This window comes from Rhamphochromis sp. 'chilingali' (assembly GCF_963969265.1).
Source record: "Rhamphochromis sp. 'chilingali' genome assembly, chromosome: 1".
Lineage (NCBI taxonomy): Eukaryota > Metazoa > Chordata > Actinopteri > Cichliformes > Cichlidae > Rhamphochromis > Rhamphochromis sp. 'chilingali'.
This window is the reverse complement of record NC_137929.1, coordinates 60,399,012-60,422,591: the sequence shown is the minus strand read 5'-3', so window position 1 is coordinate 60,422,591 and position 23,580 is coordinate 60,399,012. Positions and strand designations below refer to the sequence as shown.

Genomic DNA, 23,580 nt, shown 5'->3' with positions numbered 1-23,580 from the left:
CCTTCAATTTTCTTTACCAATTTTTAAAATTTAGGAATCTATGTCAGCTGTTTTAACATGACTACAGGTAATTACAGAGTAACACAGACGGACTGACTTTCACACCAGTTCAGAATTACCAGTTAACTAAACGTGTCTTTGGACTGTGGGGGAAAACATACAGACATTAACCACTGCAGCTCTGTGACACTTGCATTATTAGATATACTCTGTTCATTACCAAATATCAAAACATCTAAAATTTAAATTTTCTGGAGGAACTTTGTTACTGACATAAAAGTATTGAGACAGTTTTGTCTTTTTGATTCTCCTCTACCCCGGTTTTTATGTAAAATCAACACTCAGTAATTATTATGCACAGTGACTAAGCTTTGTGTATACACGGAGTAAGCACTACTTTTAAATAATTCCATAAAGTCATGTGTTGACTTTCAAGCTGTGTTGATATAATGAGTGAATGATTTGCTCTTTTCACTGCCTGCTGCGTTTCCTCGACTCCTGAGCAAAGATAAAGAGTCAGTTCAGACCTGCAGTTGGTCCTCGTGGTGTTTGAACTTGAATTCAGCCTGATTTGTTTTTCATGTCTTCTCCTCCATCATCAGTTATCAGGAGAGCAGACAGTCAAAGTACAAGAATTCAAACAAACACAGAGATTCTACTTACAGAGCAGACACAGCACAGATGTTTCCTTCATCGTCCTTCTCACTCATTTGAGCTTTTTTTCATTTCTGTCACTGACACCAAGTAAAGCCCGCCCTCTTCCTCTGAGCACCAGCTTTCTATTGGTTCAAATGCAGTGAGTGGGAAACTAACTTTTTCGATTTTCTTGGAGAAAAGGTTAGCTACTTGTCACTTAACACTGCGTGTCCTGTTTTTTTTTTCAGTGTTTCTTTTTTTTTTAACTTTGAATTGTTTCAAAGAAACAGACTGGTAAAATCCTAAAATTGTGGAAATATATTCTCATTACTTGTTATGTAACTGAATATCTATCCACCCTGCCCCTGAAACTCAAATTTCCTCTGGTCTCATTGAGCTGTAGTTTGGTTCATCAACAAATATACAGGGTGGGCCATTTATATGGATACACCGTAATAAAATGGGAATGGTTGGTGATATTAGAGTCCTGTTTGTGGCACATTAGTATATTTGAGGGGGCAAACTCCTCAAGATGGGTGGTGACCATGGTGGCCATTTAGAAGTCGGCCATCTTGGATACAACTTTTGTTTTTTCAATAGGAAGAGGGCCATGTGACACATCAAACTTATTGGTATTGTCACAAGAAAAACAATGGTGTTTGTATATATATATATATATATATATATATATATATATATATATATATATATATATATATATATATATATATATATATATATATATATATATATATATATATTGTCACATTACAGCCACAAACATGAATCAATTTTATTGGAATTCCACGTGAAAGACCAACACAAAGTGGTGTACCCGTGAGAAGTGGAACGAAAATCATACAGGATTCCAAACATTTTTTACAAATAAATAATTGAAAAGTGGGGTGTGCGTAATTATTCAGCCCCCTGATACTTCAAGTCAATACTTTGTGGAACCAAATTTTGCTGCAACTACAGCTGCCAGTCTGTCTCTTAGGGTCTGTCTCTACCAGCTTTGCACATCTACAGACTGAAATCTTTGCCCATTCTTCTTTGCAAAACAGCTGCAGCTCAGTCAGATTAGATGGACAGCGTTTGTGAACAGCAGTTTTCAGATGTTGCCACAGATTCTCGATTGGATTTAGATCTGGACTTTGGGCCATTCTAACACATGGATATGTTTTGTTTTAAACCATTCCATTGTTGCCCTGGCTTTATGTTTAGGGTCGTTGTCCTGCTGGAAGGTGAACCTCCGCCCCAGTCTCAAGTCTTTTGCAGACTCCAAGAGGTTTTCTTCCAAGATTGCCCTGTATTTGGCTCCATCCATCTTCCCATCAACTCTGACCAGCTTCCCTGTCCCTGCTGAAGAGAAGCACCCCCAGAGCATGATGCTGCCACCACCATATTTGACAGTGGGGATGGTGTGTTCAGAGTGATGTGCTGTGTTAGTTTCCCGCCACACATAGCGTTTTGCATTGAGGACAAAAATTTCCATTTTGGTCTCATCTGACCAGAGCACCTTCTTCCACATGTTTGCTGTGTCCCCCACATGTTTGCTGTGTCCCCCACATGTTTGCTGTGTCCCCCACATGGCTTGTGGTAAACTGCAACGGGACTTCTTATGGTTTTCTGTTAACAATGGCTTTCTTCTTGCCACTCTTCCAACTTTGTGCAGTGCACGACTAATAGTTGTCCTATGGACAGATTCCCCCACCTGAGCTGTAGATCTCTGCAGCTTGTCCAGAGTCACCACGGGCCTCTTGGCTGCATTTCTGATCAGTGCTCTCCTTGTTCGGCCTGTGAGTTTAGGTGGACGGCCTTGTCTTGGTAGGTTACAGTTGTGCCATACTCCTTCCATTTCTGAATGATCGCTTGAACAGTGCTCCGTGGGATGTTCAAGGCTTGGGAAATATTTTTGTAGCCTAAGTAGTGATGGGTCCAGCAACACTGACGCACCAGCGCATGTATCAAGCTCACAGAGTGGAACCTGTATCAGTGCGTGTGTTGCTTTAAGAAAAAGCCACGTGATCGATACAGCTGCTGTATCACTCATCGCCAAGCTGTGTTTAGCATCCGCATCTACCAACAGAATGAGTCGCCACCAAAAAAACTAGATTACTCTCGCAAAGATAAAAAAAAAATATATATATATATATATAAAAATACAATCATATTATAACAAAATGGAGCCTGAAAGAAAAAGAAAAGTTTCTGCTGTGTGGGATCATTTCGATCTTTTAACTGGAAATAAGATAACAGTTTGTCTGTCTTTGTTTCAGTGTAATCTATCAGAACAGGAAAAACAGCAATATGACCTGCAGTATAAATTATTTATTTCATTTTATGCAGGTTAAATGTTGCATCTGTTCTGCGGAGCTTTCTTACACAATCAAAAGCACCTCCTCAGTGTTCAGGCATTACAGAGCCAAACATGAAAATGAGAAGACAAACACACCAAGAATGAACACAGGTCGGCCTATATAGACACTGAACAACTTTATCATCATATTTTTTTATTAATATGTGTTTTATTATTTTGAAATCAAACATCTAAGAAGACTGTTCTGGACCAGGCAGTCCTGAGTTTTATTATAAAGGACTGCCAACCCCTTAGTATTGTGGAGAGAAACATTCCAAGATCAGAGGATCCTTTAACGTACTGGGGGAATAGGAAGACATCTTATCAGAACCTTTTCCACCTGGCTTTACAGTTTGTGTACCCCAGCTTCATCTGTGCCTGTGAGTTTTCCAAAGCTGGGGAAATGGTGTCAAAAAAACACAATAGACTGAATGCAAAAACATTGGATAAACTTATTTTTCTGAATAAAAATGTATAATAAACTGTGAGTCAATTACATTTAAATGGGTAATATTATATTCACAATACTTTCATTTTAATTTTCACTTAATGTTATTCACAATATATTTTAAAGATGTCTACAATATTTGCAATATAAAAGATATAAAATGATTCCATGGGAAGTACAATACCTTACAGTGTATATAAGTATGACTAGGTCATTGAATCAGTGTCTGTTGTGAGTCTCAAGTAAGTTGCCTGCAATGATATTTAAGGTCCAGCAGGAGTCAGTATGGAGTAAAACAGCAACACTGTGTCCACACAGTATCGATACAGTTTGGGGAATGTGCTGGAACGCTTCACGAGGCCTCAGCTACCCATCAGTACGCCTGTTTTAAATTTCTCAATAACTTTAACCTGTCTGGTAGTGATGGCCCGCTTGAAGCTAACGCTAACGATTAAAAACGATTAAAATGTTGACTAATCGTATTCACCAAACTCCTTTCCAGGTTCAGCGTGAATCTTGCCAAAGATGGGCACATTTTGAATGTGCAAAATATAGAGTGCAACCAAGAATAGAAATGCCAAAAATGTAAGGAAAACACATAACAACTTCAAATAAAAACAGCTGTCTTTTCCCGTCCATGTGTCTTTGTATTCTTTGTCAACATTAGATGGGAGCATGTTATTAATGTCCAAGCGAAATAACTCAAAGTTTTGAAGTGTGATTTGGCCATCTGAAAGTCCTACCTATACGACAGAGCCATTAACCACGTAAGATAGCATATTCTGATAAGGTAGCACGGATTGATAGACAAGACCCTAAATTTACGCTACGGTTGTTTTGACAAGGTTTTGTCAGAACACCGGTGCGTGTGTCAAAAAAATCAACACACTGCTTCAGAAGCACTGTGTTGAAGCTTGATTCGTTTGGCCAGAGTCACGTGATCAGTGACGTCTGAAGCTTCATTTAGAACCTAACTGCTTCGGTATCTGATTCAATGGTTTATAAGCAGGTGAACCATTCGCGGGGTTTGTGGAGTGTTTTGATGGTGACAGATAGCGAACCACTGATATTTATATTGAGAAATTCTACCCCCAGGTCAAAAATATAGGAAAATTTCCCTAATGTAATTTTATTTATAAAAATACCCGTCTAGCGATTAACTGCATAAGTACATGGAGGCAGGACCTCACAGCAGAAGCATACTCCATAATGTGTTGTACATTATTATATGTATATTATATGTAACGTGGTATTTGTGGAGGGAGGGAGGGGCATCCTCCCCTCCCTCCTTTTCCTCCCCGGCTACCTCCCTCTTCCCACTCCACCACACTCACCCACACAGGTAGGGCCTTGGGGTGCGGGTGTGTCACGAGGGTGCAGGGGAGACATTCCCCCCCCCGCCCCCTCTGTCCCCTTCTGGCCACCTGTGCCTCAATTTTATCTCACAACTTAGACATCCACATTACTTACACTCTCATAACACACACATATATATATATAGGGCCTTGAGGGTGGGCACGTTAACGGCGTCCAGTGGACGGTCTGTGTATTCAAACCTTCCTCTGGCGCTGGTGCCCACCTCTCAATTTTAAATCCATGTAGACATTGAGGGTTCTCGGGAGGGGCCGTGCTAACACCTGCGGCTCTCTAGCAGCAGCACCATGCTATCCCTTGTTTTAAATGCACTTTAGAACAACACGCAGCAACACTACACATGAGCGGGAGGAGGGAGGTATGGGGTCTTCACACACCCCCGTTCTCTGCTAGCCATCGGGGGCGGGGGGGCTGGGAGGAGATGTTGGCTGTCCGATTGGCCTCCCTGCTGCTGCGGAGCCTGGGACGGTCTGCTTGCCTCCACCCCGGGGGGAAGGGTAACATCTCTTGGGTCTGGGTTCTGTTTCCCCCTCTGGGGGCGAGGGTACCTGGACCCGGGGTGTAGAGTATGTTTGGGGAGTGTGATTGTGTGTACATGTCCATTTATGTCAGTCCTTACGTTGGGTGAGTGCTGAGTGTTTGTATATGTGTGCATGAGGGTGGGAACGCATATTTGTGTCTGTGTGTGCCTGTTTGTCTGTGTCTATATGTCAGGTCGGGTCTTAGACTCCACCTCTCTGGGAACTCCCAGGCCCTCCAAGGCCTATCTCCCACTCACACTCCCTGTCGGTGACTGCTGCCCTCAGGGGTCGGTGCATTGGTGGTTCTTGGTGTCCGGGGCTGGGCACTCAGGTATGTACTGGCTCACTCCCGGTGGCTACCTGGCGGGGCCTGGCGCCTGTTGCTCGGTCAGGCCTCCTCCGGGGTGCGGGGGGCCCTCGGGCCTCTGGGCCTGCAGCTCGGTTCACTCTGGCACAGCTGGCTGCCAGCAGAGCCGGCGGGCACGCCGGTGCAGCCCCCTCTAGCTTCTGCTCGGTGGCTACTGGGTGACGCCTCGTCTGGGGATCCTCAGCCCTTCCCATGAGGGTGGCACGGATGCCCCTCCGGTGGTCCTCCTTGGGCTCTCGCACTCTGGGGCCTCTGGTTGTCTGGGGCCTGGATCTCCTCCATGCCTGCTTCATGCCCTGGGGGACGGGGCTATGGCTCGCTACATCCTCTTGCAGACCATTACATGTGGAAACCATTTGAATACAAGCGTGCTGATCCACACAGGTGTGCACATGGGTGTTCACTGCTCGTAGACTTAAATTACACCTTTCTTGGCTGCTACTTCAAAGCACATTGTGCGCTGTCTGTCCTGCGTGCTGCACAACAACATTGAATTTTTAGTATTTACTGCTGTTTACACTTAGCTAGATTAATGTGATGGTGTTGTGTTTAGTATGTTGCTTTGTTTTTTTTTTTTTGCTGGTTTTCTATTCTTCTCCTCTCAACAGGTGATCCAGGAGATTTTTTTTCTCCCCCCCTTTCTCACTGTCCCTCTCCCCTTCTGTTTTTCTTTTCCTTCCTCTTTCTCTCTCCCTTTCCTATCCCTCACTCATGTCTGTCCCGTCTGTAACATCTGAAAATAAAATATAATAAATAATAAAAACAAAGGTCGATCAAATGGACCAATACGGCAATGCCACGATGATCCATTTGGCAAAGTAAATCCATTGGGTATCCTTGTTGGTCTTCAGACAACAATTCTGACGGCTAAAGAACCAAATGGGACAGGCAAAAAAAACAAAAAAAAACCCCAAAAAGAAGCATAATGTGTTGTACATTAGTATATGTATATTATATGTAACGTGGTATTTTTCAATTCTTGTATTTACCAACATCAAGAAGTCACAAGCAAAGAAAGACCACACAATGGTGCATGTTTAAACAAGGAAAGTTTACTGGTCAAAATTATTTATTAAAGAAATAAACAACATTTTTGTCACCCCAAAAAATACACGTTCAAAGCAACACAACAGCGGCCCAATATCAGACAGAATTCCACTCTGTAGAGTGGGCAATCATTACGAAGCAGTTGGTTTTATTTTGTGGATTCAAGCTGCTCTTCATATTTTTGGCCACCAGATGTCACCAGAGAGGACTGTGTTGAAAAGCTTCGAGTAATGAACCGTTTTTCAATACAAGCATCAATGCTTCAGAAAGCTTCATTTGGCCATCACTACTGTCTTGTGTGTTCTCTTCATGGTGTTGTTGCTCCCAATATTTAGGCTGTGTCCCAATTCAGGGTCTGCACGCTTGAAGTATGCGTTTTAAGTGCGATTACGTCACCGCCACGCGACGACGGCTGTCCCAATTCGAAGTGTACTTCAAATGCATACTCCAAATAAGCACAGCTTATTTATCAAACCATCATCCATCCTAGGAAATTTCTTCGGAAACGTGTGACTCTTCTGGTTTTCTACTTGGATGTTATCTTTTTAGTTTCTTCAGTCACACGTTATCCTTCTGTTTGTTTTAGGAATGCAGCCTTATCTGACTGTGTGAATCGGTGAGCCATTTCCATCATGCTGCAGTTCTTCTGTAGGCTGGTATGAATGCTGACTCAGTTTCGGTTACTTATATTTTCTGTATATCAAAAAACCAACAGCAGCAAGAAGCACATCAGGAACTACCAGACCAGCGATCAGTCCAACAGGTCTATCCTTTTTTTCCTCCATCCTCTGTGTCTTACTTATCAAACCATCATCCATTCTGTGAAAATTCTTTGAAAATATGCAGCTCTTCTTGTTTCATACTTGAACGCTATTGTTTTAGTTTCTTCAGTCAGATCGTCTCCTGTTTTTTTTGGGTTCCTTTTCCCAGTGTCACCATGCAAGAATCTTTCAAACAGGTTCAGCGGGAGGCTGGTATGAATCCTGATTCTGTTGTTGTTTATGTTTTCTGTAGATCACAAAAACAACACCAGCAACAATAAGCCCGGTGAGAACTGAGAGACTGACAATCAGCCAAATAGATCCATTCAGATTCTGCTCGCCTGCCTCCTTCCCTCCATCCTCTGTGTCTCCTCCTGGCTGACCTGCAGGTGAGAAACAGGTGTGAGGTGTCAGCTGTCAGGTAGGTGATGAGTGAAGAACAGAACAGAATCCATTTCCTCTTCAAACTGCTGTCAGACATTATCTACTGCACTCTGATCACATCACTCAGACCAGCTGCTTTCTATAAAGTCTCATCAACAACATCTTTAGAAACAAACATCAACAACCAGGAAGCAGCTTCACCTCTGATCACACACACACTCAACTCTACTCACTCACCTGGAGGATCAACAACACTCAGTGTGATGATGCTGATGGGGTTATCATTTAAAATAGCTCTCTTTCTACGGTTTGTTCCCGTCTTGACACGACACTCGTATGTTCCAGTGTCATTAGTCGTCACATTCTTCAGAATCAGAGACACGTCTCCATCCTTCATCTGTCTGTCCTGCAGATCCACCCGGTTCTTAAAAGATGGATGCTGGTTTTCTGGATCAAACTGCTTATTTCTGTAAAATAGCACATATTCATCTCCCAGGTCAGCTCTGCTCCACTCTACACCTAAGATGATGTTGTTGTTTGGAGCTCGACATGTCAGAGTGACGTTATGTCCCGACTCAGCTGTGATGATTTTTTGGTCTGAAAGAGGAAACGACACAGAGCAGAGAGGTTAAAGGTCAAAGTAATTAACCAAACAGCCAATCACAGTGAAGACTTACAGAAAGAAAAGAGAAACCAGCAAAGAGAAATGTATTTATTTATTCTTTAACTTGTTTCTTTGGTTAGTGGCAGCCTGTTGCAGGAGCTCTTTTTGTTTCTATGTTTAGATTTTACTTAATCACTTGCTCATTCTTAATTACTAATGACTTTATTATTACTTTAAAGATTTTGTTTTTTATGTTTTTTTTTTTTTTTTAGAGTTTTTGGCTAATGAATAGTTTAAATATTATACATTGTTTACACTGAGAGTGCTGTGTTAAAAAAAAAAAAAGGTTTGTTCCAGCTATCATTAAAGTGAAAAATGCTGCTAGCATATTTAGTGCCACTGCACACCCTCCCTCAGCAGATCTAACTTTAATTCTATTCCTGCTGAAGCCAATGTGTCTTTTCTGTTTTTGTTTTTTTTCCTCTCCTTTTTATAGTTGGGAACATTTTTCAAAAAGCCAGAATCTCCTATTTCCATAGCACAGGGTTAGATTTACTTATCACCTTCAGTAGAAACCTCAGAGGGTTAAAGCAGTGCTGTTTGTAACAACCAAAGAGCTCATTGTGTATAACAGCAGATACTAAAGGAAATCTTTTAAAACACATCAGATCTCAGTGAGGAAATAAACAAAGCTGACATCTACACTGATATGCTTTGGGTAAAGTGTTAAGAACAAAATGATGGGAAGTTATTAACTTACAGGGGGCTGAAGTTAAAAAAAAGACCCACAAAATTAATTGTATGACCTCCACATGTTTGTATCGATCTCTGACAACATCGGGGCATGCTTCTAATGATTGTGTCCTGGTGAAATCCTTTCTTTGTTATAGGTCAGGGGATGAAGCTTGTCATCTAATTGGAAGGTTGTGCGTTCGATCCCTGGCTGTTCTAGTGTGCATGTGAATGGGTGAATGAGGCATGTTGTATAAATACTCCTCAGAGTAGAAAGGCACTAAACAAGAAACACTCGATTTACCATATCCAACACTGAGCTCCTGCAAAGTCAGAGAGTGAAACAATGTCCCAGAGCTGTTCTGTTGGATTAAGCAGGAAGGGGTGGGGCCAGTATAAATTCTTTCTTCCTCCTCCAGCAGCTGCCTGCATACTCTCACCACCGCATTGTTGTGCACCAGGACAAACCAAGGACCCACTGCACCAGTGTAGGGTCTGACAGTGAGTCCAAGAATTCCTCTTGATACCTAACGACAGTCAGGGTGCTGCTGACTAACCTGCAGAGGTCTGTGCATCCGTCAGTGGATATGATCTCCATGACCATCACTCACTCACCACCAAACCAGCCATGCTGAACAATAAATAACATTCTCTACAGATTCTGCAGACCTTTTTACATCCGTCTCATGTGCACTGACAGGGGCACAGTGTCAGAGCTGCAAATTAACACAATGCAGCTAAAACTGATTGACAAACCCTGTTACTTAACTAACCAGATCAAAATCACTGATTTTTCACTGACCACAGATCGATAGAAACACACGTGCTGATAATAAGTGAACATAATGTGTGAGAGAAAGCAGCCTCTCATTATAAGACACTGTGAGTCTCTGCATGCTGCCTTTATGGAGCTACAGCTGTTTGTATACACTGAACAAAAAGCTTTGTAGCTGCATACTGACTCCTGAAACTACAACACATCACACTGACACACACTGTGTAAATCTCCCTGCTCTGATTAAGCCTTGTGACGTCTAAACACAATAGCCAAGCACGCCCAAAGGAACTTTATGCCAGTGGTCAGCAGCACTCTGCATCTGGTATCTTAATGGAGCGGTGTCACAGTTGTAATAAAGGTTTTTGTGATTGAGTTGCATGTTAATAAATCTGTAAATGTTATATGTTTGCCAGTTTAAGTATCATGATGCTGGTTATAACTGGTTGCAAATGTGAAGATTAAATATCTCTTTAATTGATTATTTATAGAACTCCTGATATTATGTCACTAAGATTGCTTTTGTGGTTTATTTTAATAGCATCAAGCTGTAAAAACAATCAGTTAAATGGCTGTTCTACTCTATAGCTGTTGGAAGTTTTGCCACAGTTGTGCGCTACTATTGGAAAACTTGCAAACCTCACAAAATGGAGGCAAATTTATGGTCTACAGCGCCCTCTTGTGGACAGATTGTGAAATATTGCTTGTGCAGCATATACTACCCCAGCAGAAGTTCATATTATTGTCCATCCAATAATATTTCATTCAATATTCAATATTTATTTTTTCCAGGAGCCCACACTCACACGCTATAACATAATGTTTTCAGTCTTGGGTGGATTAAGACTGGATTAAAACAGTGTTTAACGTGTCTCTGGGACTTTTTGAAGACAATTACCCAAATTCTTAGGTAGCTGCAGTCTGTCTTACAGAAGACTTGTAAACACCAGCGTTTCAATGCAGTTTTCAGAAATGGTCCTTAAAGCATTGTAAAAATGCATCGTTTACTTTCTGTTTTGGCCTCCTGTCCACACTGAGACGGCGTTTTTGCTGATGTAAAACACAGCATTTTCAAGACTCTCTCGAAAACGCATACATTTGAAAGCTGTGCTTTCACTTCACAGTGTGGACAGTAAAAACAGAGACTTTCTAAAACGAAGATGCATTTTAGTCATATGATGCAGTCATGTGACCAATTCAACCAACATGGCGGAGGTTATCGTCCCTTGCTTGCTCTCAATTTTGACAGCCCTATTAAAGATTAATATCAGTTTGTAAATGCTCCAGATAGCTTTTCTTCAAATTCTTTAATTCTCACTCGCTTTTGCGATTTTGTAATTTTGCGTTACTCTCAGCAACAACTCCACCTCATTGTTAGTCCATTTAAAAAAACTCTGTACTTTTCTTCAACATCCTACCGCGACGTTTCAAGGAGCCGGAAAGTAAATAAACGGCACGCATGTGCAGTACTGGAACGTAAGCATTTTTGGCCATTTCAATATGGACGCACACTCTGTGAAAATGACTGAAAGCTCTAGTATGGACGCGGACGCCTTTTTCAAATCTATCCAGGCTAGTGTGGCACAGGTATTTTTCAAAAGTGAGATTTTCCGGGGTTTTTTTGTTTTTTTTTAAGATCCTGCACCAAAAATGAAGGAAAACGCTGCCAGGAACGTGCCAAAGCAACAGTTGGCGATATATTCCTAACCGTGTAGAAATGTTGGCCAATCAGAAGTCTAGAAGCCTGGGTGGGAAAGAGTAAACAAAGATGGTGCATAGAAGCAGAACTGAGTCCTATGTGTGGAGGGACAGTAACTTCATGTGTATATGTAAACATTTAAACACTGCAGAGAGTACAATTAACAGTAACAGTATTTTCTGTAAGTCCGCCCTTGTAACATCAAAAAAGCCGCACACCTTTGATGCTGCGCTTTCTCCGTTTTCTTCGTCCACACATAAATGCAAAAACTGAGTTTTTGAAAATCTCCACCCTGGCAGGAGTTTCTAACAATCTCTGTTTTCAGTGACCGAAAACACTGTTTACGTGTGGACGAAAGGTGCAAACGCATCGAAAAATCTGCGTTTTCAAAAATCTCCGTGTACGTGTGGACGTAGCCTTAAACTCACCTAACCTCCCTCGTCATTGTCCTGTAATCAGCACAATAAGGCAAACATCTCCACTGAGACCAATTAATGCAGTGACACCTATAGCCTGGGGAAAACTGCTAGATATCCTGTAGTCCAGATGATAGATGGGAGTGGCTGGATGCATGTTGGTAGACAAGAAACCAGAAGATGAAAGAGTTTGAAGGCTGATCTAATTTAAGTGGAAATGGACTAAATGGTCAAATCGATTTCATATCCACAGAGTGCTCACCTGTCCTACCCTTCATGCCACAAAGCTGCATTTTAGCCACATTACAGTTGTCTCCCTCAACTAGCGTGCAGTTACCTTGTTGTGGTTCACAGTCCAACAACAGCTACAAGGGATTCACCTACACATACATCAGGCTTAGCATGCAGCACAACAAGAACAGGCGGACTCTTCTGTATCAACTATATTAACATCTGAAGCTGTGCCTTTACAGCCCTCTGCATCTACAATTCCTGTGGTCTTTACTCATCTTTTATTAGTGCAGCCTCTTCCTCCTGCTTCACCGCAGCCTTCAGCTACTGTTATGATGCCGCAAGATGCCAATCTATAGAACGTATGTGGATAAGTGTCGCCACTCAAACAATATCGCTTCATAATCGCTGATAAGGAGACGAAGTCAAAAGCAAAGAAGCCAAGACTTATAGTGAACTCTTCAGATGTTGACAGTCTACTCCACTGTCACATCCACCTGTCCATTCTCCTGCACCATCACATCTACAGCACTCCTACCCAGCACCCTTTTCTGCAACTCCTTGCCTTCTCTCATCTAACAAGTATGATGGAGATGATAATTGCTTCATCATATGTGAGCCAAATTCCTGCGGTCAGAGGATTTAGGTCGGTTCTATCCTGCAGTGTTCCAACAAGTCTCCACACACTAAGCCGGTTTTATTGTCCCACAAACCTGTCCATCCACTTTTTGGTTGAGGAGGGTAACCCACCTGACTGTACGTCATTGGAAGCCAGATGACGTAGGCCATTTCTGAATGTTCATTGGTTGGCAGGTGAAAAAAGAGCAGGAAGTGATAGCAGAGTTTACAAAGAACAAGAGAACCTAAAAAACTTCAAAGATCAAAAACTAAAGCACGAAAAGCACAGACAGTGACTGTAGCGATACTTGTCTTTGTTTTTAACACTCGGGAGCTTTTGGTATGTTAGCCTTCGCTCTGCTCCCGGCTGGCTGACAGACCAACAACAACACGAGCAACAGACGTTACAGACCGATTAAAGCACAGAATCTGTGCACTGCCATCATTTCAACCACAGATCTCACTTTAGTCAGAAGGACAGTCCGTACAGTGGTACAGATAGCAAACATGCTAACTCTACGATAAAACAAGTACAGACCCCACCCAGCCTCGTGATGCATTCACGGACACAAACAAATGGAATCGACATGAAACAAATTATTTGTGAAGTATTGGCACCACGTAAACGACAAAGATACCATTTTTTCCTTTTTTATCTCAGAGGGGAAAATTTTGGTTTATTAACCTCACCTGCCGAGACAAACACGAAGATGCCAAAAAACAGCAAAGTGGAGCAGAGTGACGCAGTTACAGCAAACATTTCCGTGTTCTTCTTTCTGATGATCGGACAAGTTTGTTCTAAATATGCTAGTCTGATGATATTTTCTGCGAATAACAGACTATGACTTTAAAAAGTAACTACAGGAGATTCAATTTAAAGTTTAAGCAAGACAAAGATTATTTGAGCTTCAGCCGATCATTTCAACTTCAAACTTGCGATTCAGTTCTCTTAAGGTAGTCGCATTTAAGTGACGTCAGGTTCGCTGAGCTATACGAACAATAAGTGAGTCATAAGAAAAGAGGTGAAAACTAAAACAGCTCTGAGTGTTTCTTGAATGATCTCCGTAACCGCTCTCATCCATAAACAATCAGCTCCATGCTAGAGACCAAAGGACTTTAAAATCGTTCCACTGTACAACAATGTAAATATATAAAAATGAAGCCCTCAAACACTTTCCTGATTGGCGTCCTGTCTAACTTCTTAATAAGGACTAGAAAGTTTCTACCCAAATATTTGCTCATACAATTAAGGTAGCTTTAGCTTTCGTAACTGATGAGACACAAACAGAGGAATTGGTATATCTCTGATCATATAAGAATAGTATTAGACCTTATTGATTATTTACTTCTCATTTAATTTCTACAAAACTTTTGATTCCATCCAAAAAAAACCAAAAACATTCTGCACTTGATAGGTTTAGCTTTGGGGCGTTTCTTCTGTAACACTATCAAGAAATGTACACAAATGTGAATTGCTTTACAAAACTGAAGTCTTTATTTTCTAAAGCATTAGATTCCACTAAATGTGAACAAAACTTTTAAAGACTCCATCAACCATGAAACTGTGAAAATAACTCAGTTTCTTAAATAAAATCTGCACTGTTTATTTACAATGCAATTTGTTCTTTGTAAAATGTCAAAATGTTAGTAATTATTTTTATTTTTATCTTAACCTTGTTTCTATCTTACTTCACTATATTGTGAAATTATAAAGAACACCATTATGAATCCCTTCCCAATATTCTAAATGTTATTTATAATGTCCATCCATCCATCCATCCATCCATCCATTCATCCATCCATCCATTTTCTTCCTCTTATCTGGGGCCGGGTCGTGGGGGCAGCAGCCCAAGCAGAGAAGCCCAGACCTCCCTCTCCCCAGCCACTCTACTCTGAGTCCCTTGTGAATGGCCGAATTTCTCAACCTATCTCTAAGGGAGAGGTCAGCCACCCTTTGGAGGAAGCTAATTTCCGCCGCTTATATTCGCGATCTCGTTCTTTCGGTCACTACCCACAGTGCTGGACCATGGCCTCAGATTTGGAGGTGCTGATTCTCATTCCCACCGCTCTTACATTCATATCAAAGTTTGTGTTTGTGTTTTGGGTTGTTTTTATGTTGTTGTTTTAAAATGTGCGCGTTCGCTTGAGTTCAATACGGTATTTTCGTCAAATGCGCATGTGTGTGAGATGAAAATACTGCAAAGTTTCCCAGTAGGAGCAAGTTCGCCCTTAAAATGGCAGGAAAAAAATGCACAGCAAAAAGAAAATATGAAGATGAACACAGGACGTTTTTAACAGAGTGGGAGAGTTTATATTTTTTTGTTGAACGCAATGGTAAGCCATTCTGCCTTATATGTCAGACATCATTAGCGCATTTCAAAGCTTCAAATCTTCAGTGCCACTTCAGCTCACTCCATGCTAACATCGACCAGGAATTTCCAAAAGGGACTGAACTTCGCAAACACGAGTTGGCCACTTTGAAAAGTCAGGCAGAAAAGCAGATACAGTTTTTCCAAAAATTAAAGAAGCAGTCAGAGACCATAACGCTCGCATCCTATCAGCTGGCTTGGAACATTGCACGGGCTAAAAAGCCATACAATGAAGGGTAGGTCGTTAAAAAATGCCTCAGTGACGTTGTTAAAATTTTGTCTCCTGAAAACGACAAATTAAAACGCATGGTATCAGACGTCCAACTGTGCCGCCACACTGTTGAACACAGAATATTGGACATTAACACGACTATGGAATCACAGTTGCACTCTGACCTTCAAGCATGTGAGTATTTTAGTGTTGCATTGGATGAGAGTTGTGATATACAAGACAAGCCTCAGTTGGCAATATCTGCATGGTCTGTGTCAAACGATTGTGTGATCAAAGAAGAACTCCTGGATATTGTGCCATAAAAGACAGAACCCGTGGCATAGATGTGAAAGAAACCATGATGGCTGCATTTGAAAAAGCAAATCTGCCCATAACGAAATTAACTGCAATAGCCACGGATGGAGCACCAGCAATGATGGGATCTGTGAACGGGCTTGTGGGGCTGTGCAAAGCTGACCAAACTATTCCTGACTTTTGGAATTTCCACTGCATCATCCACATGGAGCAACTCGTGTCTAAATCATTGAATTTAGATAACGTCATGAAGCCTGTGATGGAAATTGTCAACTATATCCGCACACATGCGCTTAACCACAGGCAATTCAAGAATCTCATCGCTGAGCTGGACCAAGGGCTTCCAGGTGACCTGCCGCTGCACTGCACTGTGAGGTGGCTGTCAAAAGGCCCGGTACTCTCTCGCTTCTTTGAGCTTTTGGATGCCGTGAAACTGTTTATGGAAAAGAAGGACAAGGACTATCCCGAGCTCTCGGACCTCAAGTGGATTATGGATCTGGCCTTTTTGGTTGACATGCTGTGTCACTTGGACAGACTGAACCTGACCCTGCAGGGTAAGTTAAAAATGCTGCCTGACCTGGTGCAAAGTGTGTTTGCGTTTGTCAACAAACTGAAGCTGTTCAAGACACATATTCAAAAGGGAGATTTAACGCATTTTCCCACTCTGCTAAAAGCCAGCGGGCAAGTCGCCAGCGCTGCCCTGAGTAAGCAAAGAGCCAGATATGCAACGCTGATTGAAAACTTGCACGAAAGCTTCGTGACCCGATTCCATGATCTACAATTGAAAAGGCCACAGATTACGTTCCTCGTCGACCCATTTAATGCAGAGACCGGTTGTTTGAAAGTCCCGCTAGTCACAGATGAAGCTGCGGCTGAGTTGGAGATGATAGATCTTTGTGAAGAGGACCAATTGAAACCTGCTTTAAGGGAAGGGACCATTGAGTTCTGGAAAAGTGTGCCAATGGAAAAACGGGCTGCGCTCAAGATACTGTCAGTGTTTGGGTCAACATACGTCTGCGAGTCATTGTTTTCTACCCTATAAAACGTGAAATCAAAGCATCGATCTGTTCTGACTGACACTCATGTGAAAGAATTGCATATATTTTCTTGACAGCTGTTTTACACAGAAATGATCTGTGACATCATTGTCCACAGCTACATCTTAGTGACCATATTTCCATGCCGCCTGTGTCCATGGCTCTCTGCCTTCACTGGTGGTCACCTGTTGAGTCTCTGGAGGGGTCTGCCTCCTTCATCAATATAAGTCACTGAAGGGTTGTAAGGACCACTTTGGTCCCGCAGCCAGGCCAACAAAAGCATTCTGTCAGAGTTCTTATTGTATTGGCCTCCTTGCTGGCCTCTGACTAAGCCTCCTGAACTACCCTATCATCACCATCAATGCTGGTCTGTAGACAAGCTGTTTCTGCTGCTAATCAGATGGTCAGCACTCATAGTTTCTCAATCTATACTGTTGGCCTCCTGGCTATCCACCTCAGTAGCTTAATCTCCATCACTGGCCTCCTGGATGCCCCCCCTGAGATACTCAGGCTCGCAGGGTTTTTAGTATTTTGGATTCTGTTCACCCTTCCTCAGTTCAGAGTTTTCTGGACTTCTTGATTTTTGTTTTTGGATTATTCTGGATTATTCACATTTCAATTTAATTTTCAGTTTAATTTAAAATTTAAATTCTGTTTATCTTGATTTTAAGGAACTCGTGTTTACTGTATGTTTTATGGTTATGCAGCTCTTTTAGTTTTTTCTACCAATGTTGCTGTGTTTCTTCACAGGGATATGGAGTTGGTATCCATTTTAAAAGAAGATCTGAGAGTAATGGAGGAACTTAACACCCATCAACAAGCCATTAATGGCACTTGAATAAACAAGAGTACAGACCTACAGCCAAGAACAGGTCATCCAGGGGACCTGACACACCCCCACCTATTGGTTGGAGATAGACAGAATTGGCTGAGAATCCACCACTCTCCGTGGTCACAGGCAACCAGCTCACCCCTGGTGACAGCAGTTTCAGAGAGCAGCACATCCCCACCTATGGCAACTATAAGGGACAGTAAAACTTTTCCCTAAACCCACTGTCAGAATCTTCCTGACAAGGCATCATGAAAGTGCCACATTATGCCACAAGAATGCCTGAAGTGCCATTACCTCTGGCAAGTAACAGTGACACTGGGGGTACATACCACATCTGTCTCTGCACTCTGAAAGAAGAGATCCTTCTTTGGACATGTGGCATTTGTTCGATTAGGGAGAGGTGAAAGTTTTGGGAGTGTCAGTGACGAGAGAGAGAAAGAAAGAGATCGAACAGCTAGTTTATGGTTCGGTAAGGACATGTCACTTCAGAGTCATCAAGACTTTACAAAGACTTCGGTTCAAGTTCTAGTGGCTAAAGTTTTGCCAAGACTTAGAGGACTGTGTTCTCTGCTTGCACTGTCCAGAAGGGACTGTCACAATGCTCCTATGCCTCCTTGGAACAGGATCAGGTAGAATGACTTGGGTGGGCATACTTGGCTTATTCCCCTTACCACTGACCAATGGAAAAGCTATGACCTTGTCACCATGAAGAGCAAGGTGGGAAATAGCTGCACAGAAGCGACACTGTGTTCCCCGAGTCACAGACCAGGTAATAGGTTTAACAATGTCCATCAATGTCCACCTTTCTTGTGCCATTTGTGTTGCATTCAAGTGATGTGGTAAAATTTTGGCCATGTTGCTATAAGATGGTGGCACTTGATTTTGCTGGAAAATCAAGTCATACCACATCGGGTCGTGTCGAGCCAATCTGAGTCGGTACTAATGGAAAAAGCGCTTGAGTGCACTGTTTGGAAAGTTTGGATATGACCTCTGTAGCCCAATAAGACCTGGTACTCGGGCTTCTCCCTGAGACAGAGTTGTCCAGTGAACCCAGATTGGACTACCTCCATAATCTCTGAGAACAGTTATGGGAGTTACACGAGATGACAGACAGGCCGTCTTTGATCCAGGCTCCTGGCTGAATTGAGTTATGATACACGCTGCAGGAGAGAAGGCCATGCATCGAGACAGCAGGTGTGAGTCTACTGCCCAGAGAACAAGAATGGCCTTTCTCCCAAACTGATGAGTCAGTGGGTTGAACAATGCACTGTGCAGACTGTCAGGCATGGTTTACAGAGTGCAGATGGTCAATTGGAATAGGGTGGATGAGCTCTGATCATCTTGCACCCTACCAGCCCTCGATGCCATCTGAGGGGGAGTCAGGGCCCTGGCTCCAACTCCAGACTCTGAGCACAACTTTCAACATGTCTGAGGCTGAAATGACTTTGTTGTGGACAAGTGGGTTGTTTGGCACAGCTAACCACCTAGGTGGGAAGAAAACTTTGTTTTGATTCTAAGGAAAGTGTGTTTATTGTATATGTTATGGTTATGTTGCTCTTTTAGGTTGATCTTGCCAATTTTGCTTTGTTGTTTTGACTTAAAGTTGTTTTTGTGGTGGAGCTGTTACACCACTGAAGTAATGTGCAGATTCGTTGACCTTCTTTGAAGCACTTTGTTAGTGTGTCTGTAAATGTTGATCAAAGAGCTCCCCCTAGTGTGTTATTGGGGTAGTGCAACCTGAAGTAGTTTCTCACGTCAAAATTAATTGCTTTGGGATTCCTCAGCTCCCTTTGTTTTAAAGAACTACACTTAATTAAGTGACAAAATGTGTTTATTGGTCCTCACTTCAAAATAATATAAAAATTGAAACTAGTAACTTAATGATCTAATTAATCACTGAATCCTCAGCAGCTTTGTCTGAGTGGAAAAGGGTGTGTGTGTGTTTGCATTGTGGTATTGTTGTATTTTTGCATTATCCATATTAAACTGGTTCAGCAGTAAGAAAACTGTGTGAATGAGATTTCCTGCTTTGTGTAAAGTTTGATAAACTCTAAAATTAAGGGCTACTACAACATGGAGCTTCTTCTTTTTCTTCTTCAGTGTTGGTTCATCTGTCTGTTCAATGTTTGTTATTAGAGCTAACATAGCTCTAATAAAAATAAAAAAAAAAGAGCTAACATAGCTCCGGTTAGCTTAGACTGACTAGACTGACCGACTAATAGATCCAAACAGTAAAATTTTTAATTTAATGTACTTTGGGTGTTTTTTTTCTCTTGAGGGTTTGATTTTATGTGAGTTTATAAGAAAGTTATTTAATTTTCAATCTTTATTTATTTTTTTTTAAATTCATCTGAAGAGAAAAAAACAAAGATTGTTTAATTCTAGTTTCATTTATTATTTCATTTATTTTTTCTGTTTGTTTTCTCCTCATGTGCAGTGACAAAAAGAAAGAAAGGAGAAATATGATGAAACTGAGCAGAAGAGAAGTGGAGTAAAGTGTGACCAAGAGGAATCATTAAATGTTAACTTCCTGTCTTTTTGCTGGCAGCGAGTTAACACTAGAAGTGAAACTGTTATAGTGTCAGTGGCTGCTGTTTCATAAATTTTACTTTGAGCCAGTGCTTAAATACAAGTATGTGTAGCTTATACTTTATAAGATAAGCATAAGAAATCTATACTGTTAACATTAACAATCTGTTAATCTACTGAAGCCCACAGACTTCAGTCAACCTGTCAGATTATCTAAAAAACTGAAAGACGTCATTTTAAACACTTACTGTTGTTCTGAAGGATCTCTGAAGCCCTCCAACACTCTTCTGATCATCAGGGTGGGAAAAAATAGGATTTACATGCATCAATCCATCCATTTTCTTCTGTTTATATGGGGGCAGCAGCCTAAGTAGAGAAGCCCAGTCCTCCCTCTCCCTGCTGACAAAAGATATAATCTCTCCAGCGTGTCCTGGGTCTGCTGTCTCATTCCAGTGAGATATCCAAAGAACATCTCACCCAGGACGTGTCCAAGACGAATCCTAGTCAGATGCCCAAACCACCTCATCTGGCTCCTTTTGATGTGGAGGAGCAGCATCTCTATTCTGAGCCTCTCCTGGATGGCTCAACTCCTCACCCCATGTCTAAGCGACAGATCTGGTTTACAAAAGTAAATGTTTCCAACTAAAACTGTAAAGATGACCTGTAACAAGTTTCCTCTGTACCAAACTGACTGAGCTGACCAGTAAACTGCTGTTTTAAACAGACACACCCAGATCTGAGATCTTGCCACAGAGAAACCACTGTACGCTCAGATATTTGATTAACAAATTTCAAAAATGCAAACTAAGGTGTGACCATAACAGGAAGTGGACTTGTTTCACTGACACAGGTAGATGTGGAGACAACTTCCCACTGCACTCTGTGAATTTACATCAACTTGTTCTAATGAATAACAATAAAACCCCATGTTAACATGCTTAGGCTCACATAAAATATGCACTATTTATAATTAATTGTAGACACACAACTCAAAAACCTCACATGAGAATTAAGGTCTCTGTTGGGTAGTATTTACTTTTATGGGAGCAAAATTATATATTTTTATATAGTCCTTAGTTTTCTTTGTTCTGGTTAAATGTACAGAAATTTGTAGTGCAACAAGCCTCAGATAAGAGCAGCATGACAGATGTTTACTTTGATTAGATGAACAGTATTTAGGAGGAGGAAATGGATAATAGGTATTGATAACTGGAGACGAACAACTTAAGCATATTATATATAATATTATATTACAGCATATGTTTAACTGATATTATCTTATAATACTATGAACCAGGATAATTTGATAAATATGAATGCAAACAATTTATTCAACGTTTTAAAGACAAAATTAATTTTAGGAAAAATTTGTCCTCATTTGACCTTAAAGAAAAGGTCAGAGGTCCAAAGTAACATGATATATATGGAATCCCAGATATTATTCCCTACAAGCTGGTACACGTCAATACAAACAAACGTTTATGTTTTATTGAACTTTGACAGACATGCTAGTGCTACTAAACACATAACCTCCTTGGTGAAGGTAACAACAGTAATAGATGCAGAAAAAAATGTTCACAAATGTCAGAAAACAAACAAAAACATTATTAGTAAAAATCTTAAACACTGACTGTGATCAAAGCCACTTACTTTATCCTGTTCTTGTCTCCATCTGGTAGTTTTTCTCAGCATAACGTCATCGGCTCATAACCACCATCATGTCAGGAAACATCTTAAGGGTTGAAAAACAGATTTAAATCAGAAAAAAGTTACAATTAATTTAAAATAAAAATGAATCAGTTTTACACTGCCCACTCCAGCTGTCAGTGTCTACAGACAAAACTGCCAAGTCTGTGAACGTCTATGAGAACAGAAACAAGTAGTGGTTTGTGCTTTCTCAGTAAACTGAAGGCTCATATGACTACGTGAGATATGTGGCTGCTCAAAACAAGTTACAGCAAAGATCTATTCTTGCCTACATTTCCTGAAAAAATTAAAACAATAACACATGGATCTGATAGTGTTTACTCTGAAAACATCTGGAGGAATCTTTAAAGTCAGCTTTGAGTTTGTGGAGAAGTGAGTCTCAGAAAGACATGAAAACTCTTCATGAAGTCGTCACCTCAGACTGATCTGATCAATCAATAAATCAATAATTTACTGATTACAATTGTCCGATCATCAGCAGCACTGAGCACGTGTGTGTTTGCATGTATGTGTGTGTGTGTTCATCAGTATCCTGGTCAAACTGGTTCAGTGAGTATTATTGGTACAGATGGACTCAGTGTGAGTTCATTTCCTGCTAGTGTGTACAGTTTACGTACATCATCATCTGTAAAACAAGCTCTACCTAAACATGGAGCTATTTTTAAAATGTTTCTGTTGTTTTGTCATCATCTCTCTGTTTGTGAAGTGATATCAAAGATTCTTGTTATTGTGTGTACCTGTGAATATTCACTTCATTTCTCTGTGCTGAAGTGGGAGAACAGAAAAAAGAAGCTGTTGTCAGATAAACAGTAAACACTTTGGAATTAGTGACTGGAAATAAAACAGGAACAGTGTTTCCATTCTAATTACTTAAAACCAACAAAGAGCTTTGATTTCCTACGTGTGAGATTTGTTGTAAAGGGCAGAAGAAAACTTCAGATCTCTTTGAGTCCATCAAAAAGTGCAAAGCTGAGCAGACAGCTGCACCTACATAATAATCTGTAAGTAACTGTGTAAACATTTGCTGCATTATTCTTTATTTGACTTAAAGTCCAAATACTAAAACTGAAAATATTTTAAGTCACCAATTCCCAAAAAACAAGAGTGGTGTTCCTCCCACTCAAAAAACAGAAAATCCCACACACACCACCCAAAGCTAAATCCTCAATCTAATCAATCAAACGCAAAGTGTTAAAGTCAATGTGTGACCCACCTGCCACTGACACACAAACTTCAATGTGTTTCATTGTTTTTGTAACAGTGACAATAAAGATCTGTTCTTACAGAGCAGTGAATATAGGTCAGAGTAGTCAGTGATATCACCACCTTTTATTTTTAATTCACTTTTTATATAAATAAATACATTCAGATGAATGTGTAATTTAACACACTTGGCTGTGACTAATTTCAACCTGAATTTCTGTTTTTACTGTGGCCCACCTGTAGTACCTTCATGACTCACTGGGGCATCCAGACTTTCTCCACCCTTATCATATCTAATTCAGTGAAATATACATAATGATCTTGCCACATTAATAAAATATTTATCTTAATAAGAATATCACAGAAATTGATATGGCTCGCTGCCATATCGCGCCATATCTGTCA

The 23,580-nt window shown here is 41.0% G+C and overlaps 1 protein-coding gene across 1 annotated transcript; it reads right to left on the bottom strand.

Moving 5' to 3' along the window:
- Positions 1 to 6,737: 6,737 nt before the first annotated feature.
- Positions 6,738 to 13,935, bottom strand: LOC308410335 (programmed cell death 1 ligand 1-like). Its single transcript, XM_080903596.1, has 3 exons — positions 13,663 to 13,935; positions 8,135 to 8,494; positions 6,738 to 7,896 (listed from the first exon to the last, which is right to left on the bottom strand). Exons 1-3 carry the CDS (start codon positions 13,730 to 13,732, stop codon positions 7,703 to 7,705), a joined length of 624 nt encoding a protein of 207 aa, XP_080759722.1. The 5' UTR covers positions 13,733 to 13,935; the 3' UTR covers positions 6,738 to 7,702.
- Between the last annotated feature and the right edge of the window lie 9,645 nt (positions 13,936 to 23,580).